The sequence below is a fragment of the Dermacentor albipictus genome, chromosome 1, assembly GCF_038994185.2.
Source record: "Dermacentor albipictus isolate Rhodes 1998 colony chromosome 1, USDA_Dalb.pri_finalv2, whole genome shotgun sequence".
Taxonomy (NCBI): domain Eukaryota; kingdom Metazoa; phylum Arthropoda; class Arachnida; order Ixodida; family Ixodidae; genus Dermacentor; species Dermacentor albipictus.
In genome coordinates this window covers 36,550,989-36,570,085 of record NC_091821.1, presented here as the reverse complement: position 1 = coordinate 36,570,085, position 19,097 = coordinate 36,550,989, and the positions used below count along the sequence as shown (strand labels likewise).

Genomic DNA, 19,097 nt, shown 5'->3' with positions numbered 1-19,097 from the left:
CTTCCTTGTTGCCTAGAGGGCATAGCTAGACCAGGAAGAGCACCCCTGTGCATGTGTGTAGGCTATATGTGCACTTCGTTCACGGAAAAGTACGCTAGTTGATATGCACTCAGCTGTCGTGTGTTGTTTTCTCACTCAAGTCCTGTCCCTTCATCGCTCTGTGCAGCAGTATTAAGTACAACTGAAATATATCACTAGCGGAGTCTAGCACATTGTTTTCATTAGCTGAATACAGTCATAACACCTCCACGATGAAATGACCTGAATAAAAAAGGATACTGTGTCCCGGGCAAATTCAATCTTTAGTATGTCTTGTTAATGCCTCTACACCATGAAACACTACAACGAATGAAGGAATTTAGGCATCCCTGATGGTCAATTTGTTGCTTTACAATGAATGCACGCAGTGGCATCACCACTGCCCACTGCATCCGACCTACACAACACAAAGACCCTGTCCACGGAAGGTTCCGGACTCTGCAATAAATGTAGTACACACCCTCCCTGCCCAGCCCCACTGAAAAAAAAGGGGGGGGGGGGGAACTACCTACCAGCCAAAAAATTTCATGAGTGGCACAAACATTCCACAAACCTCAATACCATGAGGTTGGCTTCAGTTGCACATTCAGTCAGACAATGAATGTAGAAGAAATTTAGCGGCTACTTTCAGTAAATTCATGTTAAATAAAGGTGTTTTTTTGCTGAAGCTGCTTACCCTATCCTATTGCACGCAGTATGTTGCAACATCTTTACAAGAAATGATAATAGTGGAACCAAGTTCTTCATTGTATAGGGGTTTGGCTGGATGTTATTACACATAGAAAGTACACATGAATGTCTTCGGCAATAATGCCAACTTGTGCATGTCAAGTTTCATTTCACATTATTCTGAAATGTTCTGTGTCCTTGAGACTTCAGAACATCATGCTGCAATCTAATGAGCCAGACACATAGAAAGATAACGATATTGTATTTTTTTTTTACATAAAACCACCAAGCACACAACAATATAATAGACAGTACACAAGGCCTAATGCTACCTCATTCATTTCCTTTCCAGAGTTAATTTTAGCTCCACATTTGTTGAATAAAAAAGGGTAAATCCTTTCCTAGACACTTTCAATAAATAAGGCGCAGGGGTATATACAGAAACCATAAAAAATTGTGCCACAACACAAGAATATTAAGCTATTTACAAATATTTCAGCATATATTACAAGAGTCAACTGAATGGCAATAAAGAAAGATTGGTGATTTACACCCATTAAAACTGAGGACAAACACAGTTTAGTAGATCAATACAGTAAGGATTCTGCCTGTTCCAAAAATCAGTTACCTACACAAACATTAAAGTTCCAGAACCTTTGGTAGACTCTGCCATTTCAGACGGGATCACACTTGCAAAGACAAAATGGGCAAGTAGAAGGAAAACATTGCTCCTAGCCCTGCAAAGAGCAGCAGCTTGAAGTAACAGCTTCAAACGGTGGCAATCTCGCTCACCCACGATAACTAAGACAATAGAGATATGAAGGAACATCTTTGACAAAAAAGAAATGGCAGGATACACACAGATGTACAATTGCACTCAGCCCTATACTTTGCAGAACACTAACACACAAGAAAAAGCAAGACAATGCCCGACTGGACATACAAAAGAAGACTTACGCAGCAATGACAAAATACATAGTGAATTAAACTGCAATAGCAACAAAAGACCAAAAGCTGCTGTGTGTGTGTTTTACGAAGTAATTGTATTTGATGGCACAGAAAGTTGCACCTCGGCTTTACCTTTTGTGCAGATGCTTTTGTATTGCTTCTTTTGACCTTACTGTAGATGCATACTGAGGGGCACATAAATTGGGATGTGCGCTGTCATTATGTGCCACTATGACAGACTACAACCTAGCAGTGAATAATACAAGTCTGGGCATCGAGTCATAGCTGCACTACCAAAACATCACAATAACAGCAAACAACTCAGCGATGCAGAGGTAACGGCATGCACACACACACAGCAACAATTGTGATAATAGGCTCAAAAAAGACAAAGTGAACCCAAGAACTCAATGAACTCTTTCAAGGATATTGCCCAAGACACAAGTAATGGGAGTTAAGAAAAAATTTTAAAAAATAAGGGGATATCAACAAAGTTATGTGAACAGGCACACAGCATATGTTTTTCTAGGAAACTTGCACCCAAACCTGAGCAAGGTTGACCCTAGCTTAGGAACACCCATACACTATCGCACTTCGAATGAAGCCAAACTGCTTGCAACATACCATTCCCAGCTGTTAATATGTGTAACGGGAAAATTGCTTTTTTTTTTCTTTCTCATAACAGCACAAGACAGCAAACAACAAGTCAGCATTCCAACCTGACACACTGCATACAAGTAAATATGTCTTACAAAGTTGAAATCTATGTTTTAACATATCCACACAAGTATTCACACAGTAAGAATATCTAAGAAAAGGCGAAAAGTGATCATTTAATGAATAGAAACAGCACAGAGGTGTGCAAGGGCTTTAGTGACACTGTGCGAAAAGGTAAATTTTCTAATGAAATGGTTGTGTTGCAAAATGTGCTGAGGCAGCAAAAACACACGTGGCTGAGGACAACAGAACTGTATTTACATCTTGTATACAAAACCAACAATTACACCATCCCAACTGAATCCTCTGCACCATTCCACGTCTGGAATTATTACCTCTGCCATGTAAGAATATGGTGACAATTTAGAAAGAAATCAAGGAGGGCATGATTTTAACATCTCAACAAAGTAACAGAAACAAGATTATAAAACAATAGTTCCAAAAGTGGAGATGGGGCAGCATATGTACATGCACGTAGTGGCAAAGGACCTTGAAGAGTCTTGGCAAAGTGTCTCTATCATGTGTACTGGCTGGGGGGCTGTATGCCAACATTTCCATCCCACAGGGGGCAAGCAGTACACAACAGTCACAACATGACACAAAAGAACTTCTCCATCGAGAGTAGTAGTAGAAAGACCACAAATGCTCTGGAGCTGCACTTGGACAACATGCGCCGCTGCCAGGCTCAACAGAATTGTCTAAGTGACATGCACTGCCTGAGCATATTACAGATAGCGCAAGAAAGATGCAACATAGCTCAAAAGGAAAACAAAATGTGATAACATTAGCAGGGGAACACTGCCCTAGGATTTGTAGGGCTCACAAAAGTAAAAAGCCATCAGAGACAATAAAACATGCAGCAGGCCCACAGCCACTCGGAGGGAATGTGCAACAGCCCCTCCAAAGTTTACACACTTTCCCCAAATGACCTTGCCCAAGGCAGCGAGGGCAACACAAAGCCAGAAACCATCTTAACAACCAATGAAGACCAATTGGACCTGCTCATCTGCAAGTCTACTGGCCACAGGGAGAGCCGGATCACAAAAGGCTGTGGGGAATGCGCTACCAATAAATAAGCAAGAGTGGGAGCCATGGTTCTTAACGGGCAGAGGAGACCAGAACCTCAGGAGCAGCGAAGAGTGTTGCATTCTACATCACTGGAGCCTTCTTCTTCAGAAACACGTGCCTTGATGACAATGGATTCGTTTATGTTGTTAACAAGTGGTGCAGTGCTGGCTGTGGTGGTACTTTGCTCAGTTGGCTCACAGTCCATGGTGTTACCCTGCGATGGACTCTCCAGGCCAGATGTGTGCGTAGGGCTTTCTTCCTCATCTGAGCTGAAGGATGAGCGTGATGACTCGGAATCTGACTCAGCATCTTCCTCTTCTTCACCAGTAAATGAGGCCCCTGGACTGTCAGAGTCTTCAGATTCCATGTAGACTTCCGCCCCAGAAAAGATGTATGTGGATGGTGGTGTGAAGAGGTAGTGGCCCTCTGTAACAGTGCCACACATACTTTTCAGACTGGCATGAGTGAGGAAAAAAAGGGAAGGCGGAAGGCCACTGGGAATCTTTAAAATTCTGTGTATGTAATGACAGGAAAATGATTTGGCACCTGACATCTAGACAACAAAGATTGGAGCAGACATGCCTACTCAGTGCCGTTGCTGGGCTGAACGCTGTGATAAACAGTAGAATGTCACTTGAATAAGTGACAATGTGCAAGGTCAGGTTGTTTCACTGACTGAGAATGCATTTTATAACGTGACACCATGCTGTTCTGGAGTTTGAGTTACCCATTTACCAGCCGTGCAGAGCTGTCTATAATGCTATGTTCAAGTTACACGCCAGTCACAGAGAGACCTAAGCTAGTGCTCGTCCAAAATACTATTAGCTAAAAATAATAATTTATGCTTTGCAGCAATATTGAACGATTTGCTGAGACAGAGATTCCCCATCTAATGCGTTCATGGCAGTGCTTCACACATTTTTTTCGCACTGCTCAACACAGTTCTGAGTTGAGGCAGAGTCTTAGCAGAACCAAACAAAAATGCGGAACTAGAGAAAATAGCAGCAGAAAGCAAGCACAATGACAGGGAGAGCATTAAATTCATTAAATTTAAAAAACAACTTCTCAAATTACAAGCCTTAAGGGGGGACATGGGTTGTGGCGATTATTTCCTGCATCTTATGGCCAAATCTGATGAAAATGCACAAGCTTACATAGTTTTTCGTGCTGATTTCAAATATGCAATAATTTTTCTTGTAGGTTCATTAGTTCAGGAGATTGACCGTGCTGCCACTCTATTGTTTCCGGAGACAATGAAAAAAAAACGGCTCTGCAGAAAGTGAATATTATTGCATGGCTAGATACTATAATGTGCAATAACTGCAATGCTGCAAAAAGTTTTCAAATCAAATTTTAATTAGCCATTCAGGAGGTGATCAAAATTCTTTCCTTGACCTAAGGCTACCACACCAAAAGAAAATTCATAAAATGGAAATATACATATGCACAAATTTGAAATTCTGCTCTCAGCACTTTTTAATATGTAGATTAGGCTTTCTGCTAAAGAAAGAATTAGCGCTCTAGCTGTTGTAGATCATGAGCTATCACTCCGACAGTCTAGTGAAGTGAGCCATAAACATGTTTTGAGATAAGTGAGAAAACGTGCAAAACCCTACTTTATTTACAAATTTACAGCTGGAACAGCTCAGTAGGCACCAGGCATGTAGTCCTGCTGACTCCCAGCCCCTGTGTGCCGCTTTTTGAGGGACTGGCACAAATTTTCTCATGCTTTGCACTTCTTGGCTGATGCTGCCATTTGACGCCTATCTTTCTCGGCCATGAGGGTGCGACTTTGTTCGCTCGCATTTAGACATAGTTCTTTAATTATGGCCTCTGAGGCCCTTTCCCTTGCACACAACGATGTTCCCAGTATGACCCACGTTCATTTCGGCGTAAAGTTCGCGAACCGACCGCGCGCACGTCAGATTACGCGCCGCGCGATCGGCCGCTGGCGTCAACTTCGTCTTCACATAGCTCTGGCACGTTTTCGTGTGAAGAGCCCGACGGCCGATGCCCATCAACGAGACAAACGTCATTGAACGCGGTCTGCCGGTCCCCCTTTGCCTGCATGGCACGCGTAGCCAAAACGTTCACAGCAAAGGGTTTCATTCCTTCAGCACTGTGAACGCGCGGCGAGCTCCACACCGACGCAATCTCTCCACAGTTTGCGCACATAAAACGCAACTTCAAAGCGAGCGCGAGTCCGTATTCCCGCTCATCTCGGACGATTTCTAAGGCACCACTGCAGCTGTTGCAGTTCGCAAATGTTAATAAAGTGTTCACGGCACTCAAATCCACAATCGTAAACATAGTCCCATCAGGCGGGCGAAGTGCGTCGTCGGTACCGTCACCCAAAATCTCGCGTTTCCTCTCCGTCGCTGGAGCGGAAGACAACTCCGATAGCTTTGCTTTGGCTTTCGCTTCCTCCTCCTCCCGCTCGGAGGGTTGCCGGTAGATCGTATCTTGCCGTACGCGAGCGCTGGTCGAAGGGTCCGCGGCAGGCGGACTTGTCACAGTATCCGCAGCAGCCGATGCGGTCGTTAGGCCTGCCGTTGCTGCATCGACGATTTCGGCATCGGTCGCTGGGGTTGTGGCGTCCTGAGCGTTTTGCAGTGTTGAGCAGCGTTTTTTTAGGTTTTCGATGAGCGTTCGTCGCACTTTTTGTGCACCATACTTGTACCGCGTTCGAAATTTGCGCTTCCGTTTCAGACATCGCGTTGACACTGGGGCAAGATGGCGCACCTCAGTGCGCGGCTCCAAGCGCGGAGCAGACGATGGCCATGCAGTTCCGCCAATCGGGAGGCAAGCTCAAGTCACGTGCACCGAGTGACGAATAGGAGGGCGTTCTAGTACCTTCTTTTGCCGCGCATTTTCTAAGTGGCCAATGGCTGAATGGGGCCCGTTCTGGCGGGAATTTGATGGGAAAAGTCGCCTCTTTCAAATGAGACCAAGATGTCCGCGCTAGCGCACGTGGAAGAGCAGGCGCGCGTTTCGGAAAATATGCCGTTGCAGCGCAAGTTCCACCTGAAATTCAGCTAGTACATGTCGTATAAGGCGTCACTGCGGCTAAAATACTGATGTTATCGGTATGAAATTAACAATATAGATGCAATAATAGCTGTACATTCCAAAAATGCAATAAAAAAAATCGAGTTTTTTTCGCGATTTTTGGTCGCCACAACCCGTGTCCCCCCTTAACCTTTTACTGAACAACTCAAACTGCTTTTGCCATATCCATGTGCTCGTTCCCTTTGCTCTACTCTGAAGAGACATTCATTCCCTCTCTGTTCTCCAGCAATCTCATTTCAATCTGATTAGGTGTCAGCGACGTTTTCTTTGCAGCACCCGCAACTGTACTGCCAAGACACTGTTGGGCTTAGAAACTTGCATACACACCCAGCCACCCTGGCACAGCAGGTTGTTTAGGCTGAATGTGCTAAGGCAAATAGCACCTTAACCCTTTCAGTGTCACTGGTGTACCTGTTGTATTCTCTGTTAAGCTTGAAGCCTGACAAAGTTAAAGTTGAGTTAAGACACTCGAACTCACAACTTCTGGTGAGAGTCCAACCCATGACCTTTGGTGTTATTTATGGTGAATGAAGTTAAATTAAGACGACTGAAAATGCATAGGCATAGCGACGTGGTCGCAATGCTTTCGCATTGGGATAACTAAGGGCCCCTTCAATTTTATTGTTTCGCTTTTAAGCACTGCGGCCTTGTCTGCCAAAGGGCAGCAGTATTGCATGACTAAATAAATTCAGTGCTCAAGCTATTCCAGACTGAGCAATCGTTTGGTGTTCTGTGTCGAATGCTTCATACAGCTTAACAAAAAGTCTTCGAGAACGAATACCACTTTACGCAGCTAAAACCTCTCATCACACCCGTAACAAATACTGCTCTAATCTGGTGCAAGTATGCAGCGGCAGAAAATTATTTAACCCTTTAAGGCGCCTTGTACACAATTGTGTACATTGTACTTCTGGTGTTTTTTTCACGTTTAGGGCCCGCAATTTTCTATTAGGTTGGCTTTAGCGCATTCCCAAACTTAAACTGACAACCATGTGCATTTTGGGCGCCATCTGTCGCATTTCGGTGAAGATGTTCATATCTAAACAAGAAATGGCGGACGCCGGAGCAGCAAAGAGCGGTGAGTCAAGTTCTTATTTTGTTAGAGCCGCTTTTTTTTATTGTGGCAAGCGAAAAAAATTAGACGCGCTTGTGCATCATATGAAGTACCGAGGAGTGATAATTTCATCCATTCTGAGGTGATGACCGAACGCTAACGCTCGCACGCGCATGTGTACACGATTGTGTACAAAGCGCCATGGTCACTGCAGAAATGAAGAACGCTGAGAGTTGCTTTGATTTTCTTTCCAGGTTTTTTGGCCATTTGTCGTTCTTCTTTCTACAGTGCAAACAAGCATAAGAAAACCCAAAAGACAGCTGAAAGGCTTTTGGAGCTCATAGCTGATAAATGTTTCAGACGTCGGGGGAAAGCGACGAAGAAGAAGCCACGTGTGAAACGACCGACGCCTGCGTTGCAGCTGCGTTCACCAACCTCGCAGAAGAGGAAGATGCTGCTGCAGGGGAAACGCAAGCTGAAGAAATGGACACTGAGAGTGCTTTTTCCTTTTGTGAACCTGGGTATCTGCAATTCTTTGCTGGACTACCACCACGACAATCAAACGCTGCCTAGAGCTAAACTCCTATATTTGATGAATTTTCGCTTGCAAGCTGCCGAACCATTAATTAAGTCGGTACTACCCGAGAAAAAGCGTGGAAGGCCTTCTCTTGCAGAGATCCAAGCACCACAACCAAAGATAGGGCAAAAAAGCAAGAATATCGCTTCCTTGCACCGACGTGCACTACGACTCCTTTGACCATTGGCCCGAATCCCGCGACCAGAAAGTGCGAATTAGGTGCAAGCTCGAGAAGTGCACACGAGGCGGCCGGATATTCTGCATGAAATGCGCCGTGCCACTGTGCCTGACAAAAGAGAGAAATTGCTTCCTCGCATTCCACTAGTGAATTTTGTGACCACCGAGGCGCTGTGTACACAATTGTGTACGATGTTGCAAATAATAAAGTTTCATGATAAAGTTTCATGATAACTTTCAAGAATTCGATGGTTTTGTGTTTCTTAGGTCCCAAAAAGAATGTTTATATATAAAAAAAAATTTTTCTATGCATAATTGCAAGTGGCGCCTGAAAGGGTTAAAAGAGATAAACGGCTAAACAATATGCCAAGCGCATGTGCTTCGCCAACACGCAGCCGGGTGGCCGAGCGCTGCACCGTAGCATGGGGACTGCTCGCAGTGCCACCGTCACCATCATTCGAAAACGGTATTCACTCCCGTCGGCGCACAGCCGACTAGCCAATATTCTAGGGACCATACTCTTAGGGTCAGCGATGTTTTCGGCCGCCCCAACAACCGAAGGACGAAAGTAGACGTAGCGGTCTGCGCATGCGCAGTACCGTCGCCCCCAGTTCTTGCCTACGCAAGCCTCTTGCGTCCCCTAATCTAAAACTCTCCATTTTCACTTTCGTGAAATTTCACGTGACTCTGCACCAAAAGCGTCCCCAACAAGTGTTCCTGCCGCTGTGCCAAGCTCGTTATCAGTGCCAAGAGCACTATTAGGCATACATTTCAAGGGGATCGGAGCCGGGACGAGCTGAATCTCGCGAAAGCGAATTATCTCCGTAAGTGATCGCACGAGCACGCATCACATTCGAGCTTGTTTGAGATAAGTACTTCTTAAGAGACCCAACAACCATTTGATTTGGGGACGGTACCAGGCCACTACGAGGTCCACAGAGCCCTTCCGACCAGCTTAGCATTTAAAGAGGGCCTCCTGCGGGTCCTGCCATGCGTGAATCAGGGATCTTGAACCGCTGAGCCACAATGGAGTTTCCCTCCTCCTTGGCCATCAAAATTGCTCGTCTCTTGATGCAGGCATCATATCGAATACGGCATGTCATGGTAACATCATGAATAAGCTGAGTCGAAGCGCAAAAGACCACAGGGTATTCCAACTAAAAACAAGTCTCGTCTTCAGTCGAATTGTCTATGGATTGGATCGAGACGTAAAGGTACAGGTTGTCAATGTAACACTAAAAACCACAGAATTTAGGATATTTGCTTTAAGATTGCGAATTTTGCCATTATTAGAATGTAATGCGAATAAAACCCACGATCAGCCCGCTGCAGTGTGCTCACGTGCCAGCCTGCATCTGCTTAGAGCATTTTTCTTTTCTTTTTCCTTTTTTTTAAGATGGTACTAGAGAGTCGCCGTAAAATTGCGTCATATAATTAAGGTTTTTAATGCATTATTTTTATGGGAGTTTTACAGGGACCAAACCAATTCGTCATAAAATGCAGGTCGTCGCATGACCGAGGGACCTATAATCAAGGTCCCACTCTATTCAGGATTGATTTAGGCACACTCAACTACTGTCAAACGGCTTATAATGAAGTGCTTGGGGGTTCCAAAATCATTTTTTATGCAGGCCACTTCGTTGCAAAGGCTGCACATCACACAGCTCACAATAGCGCCAAGAATTATTCCTTTGTTACACAGGTCATTTCATTGTAGAAGCGTTCATTGTAGAAGTGCTCGACTGTAGTCACAGCCTAACTTCCCGACTAAAATCTCTAAAAAAAGATGTGCCATTATCATGAGTTTACATGGCTATCTTCCAATAGCAAACACCACTGCTCAATTCATGCAATTTGTTTAGGAGAAGCACAACTGAGTGTTACTCTTTTACTATGAATATTGCTTGAAGAAGAAAAGTAGTAAAAATGTGAAATGTGGCACATTAATTGTAGTAAATGCAATTAAACGGTCAGCGACAGCTAAGAAAAACATGCAAAGTCTCAGCAATCAACCTATTGGCACCTAATAAATATGTTTAAAGATTATCACCAGGACTGCACCACAACATTTCATTTTATTTAGTTAGTGAACAAGTCAGACTACCCACCTGGTAGTCTGGAGGCAACGCTGTCTCTTGTTCTTGGCTTCCAAAGACACTCAGACGAGCAATCCAAGCTGTCCACTTGGCTCTCCACCGTGGGAACCATATCAGCACTGGTAGAATCTGGCATGACTTCTTCTGCTGTATATAAACATCAGATCCCAACACATGAATATAAGAAATGCAATATCCATGTACACAAAACAAAAATACACATCACTGATGATCAATCCCCCAGCTGGAAATTTTTTTGCCAGCTCTGGACCAATATTTCTGGGTATTGGATCATAATAAAAGCAAGATTGCTTAATAAACAATGTCCCAAAACATTCACCACATTTAGTCAAACCCCTATTAACAATATTAAAGATTTGCAAGAATGGTAATTGCTATAAGCAATTATTATTGTGATCAGGTTAACAACAAAAAGAAATTTATGACAAACCTATAAGCCTTTACACCTGTAATCCCCGAACACAGTTCCACACCAAGAAAGATTAGAACAATTTTTGCACCTTCATTTCTCACCATGAAGACTATATTAAAAGAAAAATGAAATGTTATTTGAATTAGAAGTTTATTAGTACAGTATTACCAACACTACTTAAAATATGTGTCACATTTCCCTTGCTTAAATCACACTTTTGACTTACAAAAACGCAACATTCGATATGCTTTCACATATAACCTGCACCAAAAATTCACCGACAATTACAATACTCCCAAAGCGAAATTTGAGCCCAGCTGTATACGTTTTTCATTTAACGATATATTGGCTCGCGAGGACAATCTGTCTCATGCGGCACGTTGCAAATAGAGTGAAGTGTGCTGTGACTGCCTCGCTAACCATGACGCATGGGCACAATTCACAGCAGCCGCCGCAGACAGACCTCTACTCATGCAGCGCTTTGTTTCCATAAAGACAATGAGTGCTACTCTGGTGCCATCTCGTAGCTATTGTCTCCACAGAACCCATCATGCGTGGCACAACGCTTTTCTTCTCACACTTTCGCTATACTCTCCTCCTCTGCTTCCTTCCTAGTGCTCTCTCTTTACCATTGCAGTCTTTCATCCGTGCTTCGCGATCGCTCTTACACACCCCCTCCCTTTTTTTTTTGCTGTGCTCGTTCACTCGGTTACACTGAGGGACAACTCTGACGCTCACCACAGGAATGGCTGCCTAAGAGGTGCGCTCTAAAATCTGAAAAATTTACCACTACAGTTAGTCGCGAGTTATATGTGAATTTTGTCTTGAGGTGTGGCTTCATGGCAGCACGACACGCTGTGCATGGATATCAACAGCAAAGAGAAGACAGCTACATGCGAGTGGCAGTTTGTCCATATCGCCTAAATAGGAGTGAGTGCACACTGTGCCGCATGGAAAACTGTGCAAAAAGAGTGCCGCTGCCGTGGCCTCCAAGACTGCACTTATCTCTAAGCCCACGGCTGCTGTACCGCCTCGCCCTGAAGCACGCCGGAGACATGCCTTGATGGCACGGTTAACCTAGCATGGTTCAAAGTGAATGACTTTTCTCGCATCTTCAGAAATCCATGCACAACACTTTCTTATGAGGTTGGACGTATCTTCATTGCAGTTGGACTAGAGGGGAAGATGTGCTGCCATGCGCCCAGTTCAGTCATACTTCTGTGCTTCAAAACTTTGAAGCACCCTTCCTTTTACCACTACCGTGGTCAAAGTGTTCGTTGTAACAGTACAGCGCTTTTGAAAATGTTTGTTTATATCTGGATAGTTTAAATATCGGCTGGGTCGGAAAATCATAAATGCAGTAAAATGTGACCGTTACAACCGATAATTTGTTTAAGTGGATTCAACTATATTAATAACACAAGCTATGACTTAGCAGTACGCACTGTGAACATATTTCTATGGTGTGAGCAATATGAATGCACACAGACCAAAAAAAACAGTCTGTATACAATCAAGGATTACCTACTGAAGCATGCCATCTTTATCACAAGAAACATATGCATGCAGACCGCATGGCCTTCAAGTAATGCTCCTCAATCAACAGAGCGATGAATTGGGCTAGTTGGAGTACGTTCATTGTTACTGTGCTATGTGCAGTACACACTTACAGGGACAAGATGGACACTCAATGGGAACAAAGACACAAACTGACAAGAAGTTGCACTTCTTCGTGGCAGTTTACATATTCATTCCCATTCAGCGTTCACCTTGTCCCCATTAGTGCATACTGCACATAGCCCACTAAAAATGAAGTGCACCTCAACCAACAAAAAATTCATTCATCATCCTCTTCCACAAAACAATATACAGTAAAACCTCGTTAAACCGTACCCGCCTTAAACAGCAGTTTCATTTTAAAAGTAGTAAAGTCATATCCCCGACTCAACGACCATTGAACATAATGCGTTTTGTATCCACAAAACCCGTACCAGCTTACTGCGTACGTATCAGTTAACACATAGTGTTTCCACTTTTGATCGCGCAAACATGGCAGTGCGTCGTCTCCATCGGGCAGCCCAGCAGAACAACAAGCCTCAGAGATCAGAACGGCCTTCAAGCACCCTGTGCATTTGCACGTGAAGCCCCATCATCATTACTTCGGTGCCGTGCCAGAGAGTGTTGTGGCGTCGTGCAAGCAAGGACTCGCATCATGCCGAAGCTCGGATAAAAAAAGACACCGGGTGCTCAGCATAAAAGAAAAATTGGACATCGTTCGTGCTATCGAACGTGACACGCGTTCAGCACTGGCACACGACAGGGATTTACTATTGACTACGGTGAGTGGCATTTGGAATGCGAAGATGTTGCTCGGCAGCGCTGCTGCGACCACGAAGAGATGCCATGTCGGCTACGATAGCAAGGTCGCCTACCAACTCGCCCAAACTGCCACGATTTTGATGAGGTTCGACTTTTCACCATCGTTGCCTCTGTTGTTGCCGAAGTGTTGCCTAGCGACAGTGATGAGGACAACTCGGAAAGCGACAACACGGGCAATTCAGGCCCGAAAGTGGCAGAAGCTGCGCGTTACGTCAGCCCCATGAATGCAATCGTCGTGACGAGAACAGCACTCCGTAATGAAAAAGGCGCCCCGCGACTTCTGCAAAGCTACCGTGCCCGTGCACGGAGAATATGCAACGCCAACGAGGAATCTGCCATGCGAGTGTTTGCCGAGGAGAGGGGGCAGGCTGAAAAGCTGGCTCACAGCTTCAGTAAGTTCGAGGCCGCTGTCGTCGCTGCTAGGCTGCAGCGGCATCAAACGAAAATAACACTTTTGTCGCGCGAAGTGAATAAATACTGCATATTTTTTCCCCTTTCATCGCACTCTCTCCGAGTTTCGTTTTGACAGGTAGGTGGGCGATCTCATGCTCGATCTCATGCTATTTCGGTTAAGCAGTACTACCGTTTAGTACATACTTTTTCCGAGCTCCGGCCAACTATGGTTTAACAAGGTTTCACTGCAGTGTGGCATGTGGGGAGCCATGTGCTGTGAGTTCGATATCCCACTTTCACTTAAACTAGCACTTAAAACAAGAATCACTGCAGAAAAGCATCTGAACTTAATTCAACACATTTTCATGCAAAAACTGATTAATGTCACAAGAGTTTACACACCCACAGATGTGCTGCTAGTCGGGGTGTTTCCATTCTCATCTGCTGCTGTGGTCCCATTCTGCTCGGCAGGTTCTTTGACTTCTGATAATGACTTGGTGGATACTTGAGGAGGCAGTGATGTGAGTTCTGTTAATGGTGCCACAGGCCCGTCACTAGGAGCCACATCCCAGCCGAGCCTTCAAGGCGAGGAAAAATGCCACAGTTATGATCAATTGTTACCACATTCAAACAATGCCAGCTGATGCCAATGGACAGAACAACCCACCTGTTGCACAATTCTTTGATGATGACATCACAGTCACCCAAGAGCTCAACATCAAAAGTGACGTGTTTCAGTGATTCTCGGTTGATCAGTATCTGGGGCACCTCTGGAGGAATCGAACCTACAGAATACAGACATAGGATAGCTCTACTATGACAAGCTCTAACAAGAAAGACAAAGTCTGAACAACCTAGACATCCCTGCTCAAATGCTCAGAAGCTAAGAATGTGAATTAAGTCAAGAAACGTCACATTACACATGTGCAGGAATACAGTAGAACCTCGTCTATACGATTTCCCGGCACCAACATTCGTGATTGAGAAAAACAAAACATGATCCAATTGAGTTATTTTTTGCCGGTTCATACGTTCCTGAATAACCCTATCTTTCGGCACCAACGTTCAATACATTGGTAAACTGTGATTGTATGACATGTTTTCCGGCCGCTAGGTGCCATGTTAAAAAAATGCGCGATGCATGCGTGATTGAAAGCAGTAGCTGCCCACTGCGGCTCTTTCGCCGCAATACTCGTCCGCACGTCTCACGTGAAAACGCCGGCGTGCACTAGGTTTTTTGTTCTGGTACCGGCCAATCTCCTGGGTCGTCGCACACTGCATTCAACACTATCTCCGCCTACCATATTGCGATGAGCATCTTCACCTATCTGTTTCACAGTGCATGGTGCCGTTGGAAGTGTACAGCACGCTTTAAGTAGGCGATAACCCAAATGCGGCGCGCCATTCATTGCTGCAGACTGTGAACGTATGATACGTTTTCCAGCCGCTAGATCTCATGTAAACAAGAAAAGGCACGAGGCGCGCGCAATTGAGAACAGTAGTCACAGTAGCCGCCCCCCCACATTGGCTACCTTCACAATACTGGCCCGCGCGTCTCACATGAAATGCAGGCGCACACTCAGTTTCTTATTCTGGTACCAGCAAATTTCCTCCCAGGTCGTCACAGGCCACATTCACACCTATTGCCACCAACCCTACTGCGATAAGCACCTTCACCTATCTGCTTTACAGCGTGTGGGGTGTAGTGCCTTTGGAAACGGCGTGATGTGAGCGTCACATTTTGCTCTGGCGGCATCTGGCGCCACCCACCAGATCGATTTTGTTTCAGTTTCCCGTTGCCATTCTAAAACGCTATGCAATAGGAAAACAACAAAATGCATCTTGTCTTGGGCTGCCAGAGCACTACCAGTTCAACATGCACCTGTGTTTCGTGCCGCAATGATTCGCGCAACGCTTCACTTTACCTAGATGTCAACGACAGTTGAGCGTCTATTTTTTTTTAGTTACTTCGGATCGTACGTTTCCCCGGTTAGTATGTCTTTTTTCTGCAATTTTTTTTAAATGTATGTATGAGGTTCTACTGTATCTTTTCTAAATTTTTTTTAAACATGTACAATGCACTGCACCTATGCACCCAAAAATACTAGATATAGCCTCCACTGCAGTGGTTGCAGATTTAATTTCAATAGTTGCACTCTCACACCCAAATATTTGGGCTACATTGAAAACCTTCGTTTTCTACCTTTAGCAACACAAAGTGAGAACTCATGACCAGGTCAAGTATTTAGCAGACACAAATAGCTTGAGAGAACATGAGCAAAGTATGAACCAAATAACAGTCAGTGCCACACATAAAAAAAAAGGGCACTCACTAGGGATAAGGGCTACTGGGCGCACTTTGAGCGAGGACCCCATGACAATAAGCAGGTCACACTGGGTTTTGTCCCGACTCATGGCCTGGTGGAACTCCTGGGAGAGGCCCTCTCCAAAGAACACAATGTCAGGCTTCATGACTGCCATTTCCCCACTTGCTTCCACTTCCTCCAGGCTACATTTGGGACACAATGGAATTCTCTGCAAAGACAAGGAACCACAAATGCCACCGTTACAACTCCAATGGTTACAAATAGCTTTGCAAATTTTCAAATAAATTCCAAAGTTTCAATATATCCACCAATATATTTATATTACAGTCACTTGATTGAATTTATCGTGAGTTAAGAGTTGTAAACTTGATTTTTCATTTTTTCAGAATTTCCTGATTTGCAGTAATTTTTTTGTAAAAAAAAAAATGGTAGCCTGAACAAAAAACTTTTGCTTTCAACAGTTGGTAGATCTTCAACTTCTTATATTTGAAATGCAACAAGCCTCTTCAAAATCTGTTCAGTTGATAGCAAATGAAACAATTTCTTTGTTCTCAAGTATTTTTATAGGAGCTCCCAAAGTAAAGCTTCTCCTAATAATGCATGCTTCATGTAGTTCAGCGTAATGACAGACTTGTTAAAATGGTGAACACTAGGATATGAATGTAGCTATGCACTACCGATTAGTTGGGTTAGGTTAGGTTACCTATTCAAAAACTATTCAACATTCTTCCAGCCCAATTCAATTGTTTAAAAAATTACAATTAGTACAGTCGCTGACCGTTTATTCGGACTTCACGGGGACTGCGGAAATGTCCGAATAAACAGGTGTCTGAAAAAGCAGATTAAGAAAAAAAAATGAAATCCTCTATTTCCACGCACTTATTCGGGCTCGGCAGTGGGCTTGAAGAAATCGTGAGTGCGCCGTTGCACGCTGTTCCGTTTACGCGCAATCAGATAAGCCTGAATCTCGGAGAGGGTCATACGGTCACTATAGGCGGCTGAAAGCCCAGTCCCTGCCTGTGCACGCTCCGCATGCGACGGCAGCGTAGCACATCGTGCGTCATCTTCCGACTCTGAGTCATCCTCCGGCGGTGCAGCAGAAACCTGTGTAGGGGTTGAAGGACGGGCGTCGTGATGAAAACCCAAAACTTGAGAGTATTTATTCTACATTATGTACAGGGAGGTGAGAGACAATTAACATTCGTACAGACATTACGGGCCGGCAGCAACTCGGACGCTGCGGCCCGCGGTAAGAAGTTCGAGAGAGGTGAATCAGGGAATCAGGGCATGTTCCAGAATGCTCAGGTCTCTCTGGAAGGCTTCTTATAAACCCTTCGAGCACTGTAAGTCACGTCATGTTTCACCAATGGGAGAGTCCGCTCCGATGACGCCACTTTCAGCCAATGGTAGGCGCCCGTGTCGCGGTGTCGCACCTGGCGGCTCTCTGCGGTCTTGCCTCGCAGACTGGCAATCCACTTCTTCTAGGCTGGAGAAGGAGGGGGGGCGCTCATGCATCATTGCACAAGGGCCCACCTGCACCCGGTGGCTCGGCTCCGCAGCGGTAGCAGATGCCTTCTTCAAAGCCGAAGGGGGACGATTGAGCTCCATTGTCCCAGGGCCCCTTCTAATCCCGGCGGCACACGACCTGGGGGCCGCAAACTTGTTTGCACGTGTCTCCTCTGGAATGCGCTTTCCTGCTTCTGCATTCCTCAATTAGCTGTGCTGCGACTCGAAGTGGTTTGGGGAACTCGAAGTAATCGCAGGAAACAGCTCCATATCTAACACCTGACAAATGATCTCGCCGTCGTCGAGTTCTGCGCATGTCAGTACAGCAGTGTCAGCACCTGTGAAACTGTCAAATGAGACGGTGTCCGGAATCGCAATGCAACCACTGCACAGGTCTCGGCAGAATATTTTCCGCGTCAGTAGGGAGCACATCGGAAGGCGACAAATCTATCCCGGCACCCGCTTGCCGGCATTCCCCAGCGCAGTCTGCGTGGGCACTGTCGGCGCCATTAGACACTTCACGCGACGTTTCCGTACGCCGCGTTGGATCACCGAAACCTCGACACAGCACACAAAGCAAACACCACCGTGCCGACACCAGTAGCACAAACGAAAAACGTGGCCTGCTCGCAGCGTCGTGCGCGAAAGAAACAAATCAGCTGCTGGATTGTCTTGACATGGCTTACTAAGCTGAGACCAGAACTGCTGTATGGCCACTCTATCGAAGCAGGCAGAAACGATGATGATGAGCGGGGATTTCCAATAGCGCCACTTCGTGGGGCAACAAGGAGGCTCCGTTCAAAACAAAAATGGCGTTTAGCAAGTCGAACTATGCGCCGGTCAGAGTCGGTGCATGATGCCCTCGATCGAGATGGCTCAAGGAGTGTCCGAAAAATCAGACAAGAGGTTGCAAGGTGTCCGAACTTTTGGCAGTTGTTATACATTATGGTCTATGGGGAGAATGGCGGTGCCGCGAAGCTGACCGAATAATCGGGCATGTCCGAATTTTTGGAGTCCGGAAAATCGGTCGGCGACTTTATACCAGTAATGTCAGTACATGGAAGGGCATCTAGGCAACCCCAGTGCCAGAAGATGACCCTCAGTGTGCCAGAACAAATTCTATTCATACATGATTACTGACAAGGTCACTTTTCATCTAATTATAATATTTGAGAAGTACATTAATTATGACTAATTCTCTAATTAGGTGGAGTGAAAAAAATAGTTTATCTCCAAGCGACGGCGAACATTACCTTTGTTCTGTCCAGCTACGTGGCATTTGCATATTTTTGAACTCTGGCTAAAGTTAGCTGGGACACACTGTATAATTTCTGCTTTTACTAATATTATATAATTACATAGTAACAATAATTATATAGTTATAATTATATAATTTTGCTCTGTTTACATAATATTTTACCGTTCACAAGCAAACAGTCACCACATCGCCTATAAATTGTCTGACTGTCTAAACTCGCTGAATACTCCAGCTATGACTAATGATATTTGCTCATGGTACACAAAGCAACTATTTGCCCTCCAAATTACCCGAGGGTATCAAGTGAGCAATAAAAAAATGCATGCTACATCAACACGCTTTCATTTACAGTGTAAATAAACAAATCCAGTTTCTAGTTTGCACAAA

At 44.9% G+C, this 19,097-nt stretch overlaps 1 protein-coding gene across 4 annotated transcripts in view; it reads right to left on the bottom strand.

The window, feature by feature from the left end:
• Window positions 1–951: 951 nt before the first annotated feature.
• The window catches only part of Sirt1 (Sirtuin 1), a 55,341-nt gene continuing 37,195 nt past the window's right edge, over window positions 952–19,097 (bottom strand). For 3 of the 4 annotated variants that reach the window (XM_065430725.1, XM_065430727.1, XM_065430728.1), the window contains exons 8-12: window positions 15,953–16,154; window positions 14,287–14,404; window positions 14,022–14,197; window positions 10,427–10,561; window positions 952–3,867 (exon numbers count right to left, since the gene is read on the bottom strand). In XM_065430725.1, coding sequence (XP_065286797.1) covers window positions 3,497–3,867; window positions 10,427–10,561; window positions 14,022–14,197; window positions 14,287–14,404; window positions 15,953–16,154 — 1,002 coding nt within the window. In that variant the 3' untranslated portion in view covers window positions 952–3,496. The remainder of the gene's footprint in view (window positions 3,868–10,426; window positions 10,562–14,021; window positions 14,198–14,286; window positions 14,405–15,952; window positions 16,155–19,097) is intronic. The other variant, XM_065430726.1, reaches the window with a different exon arrangement.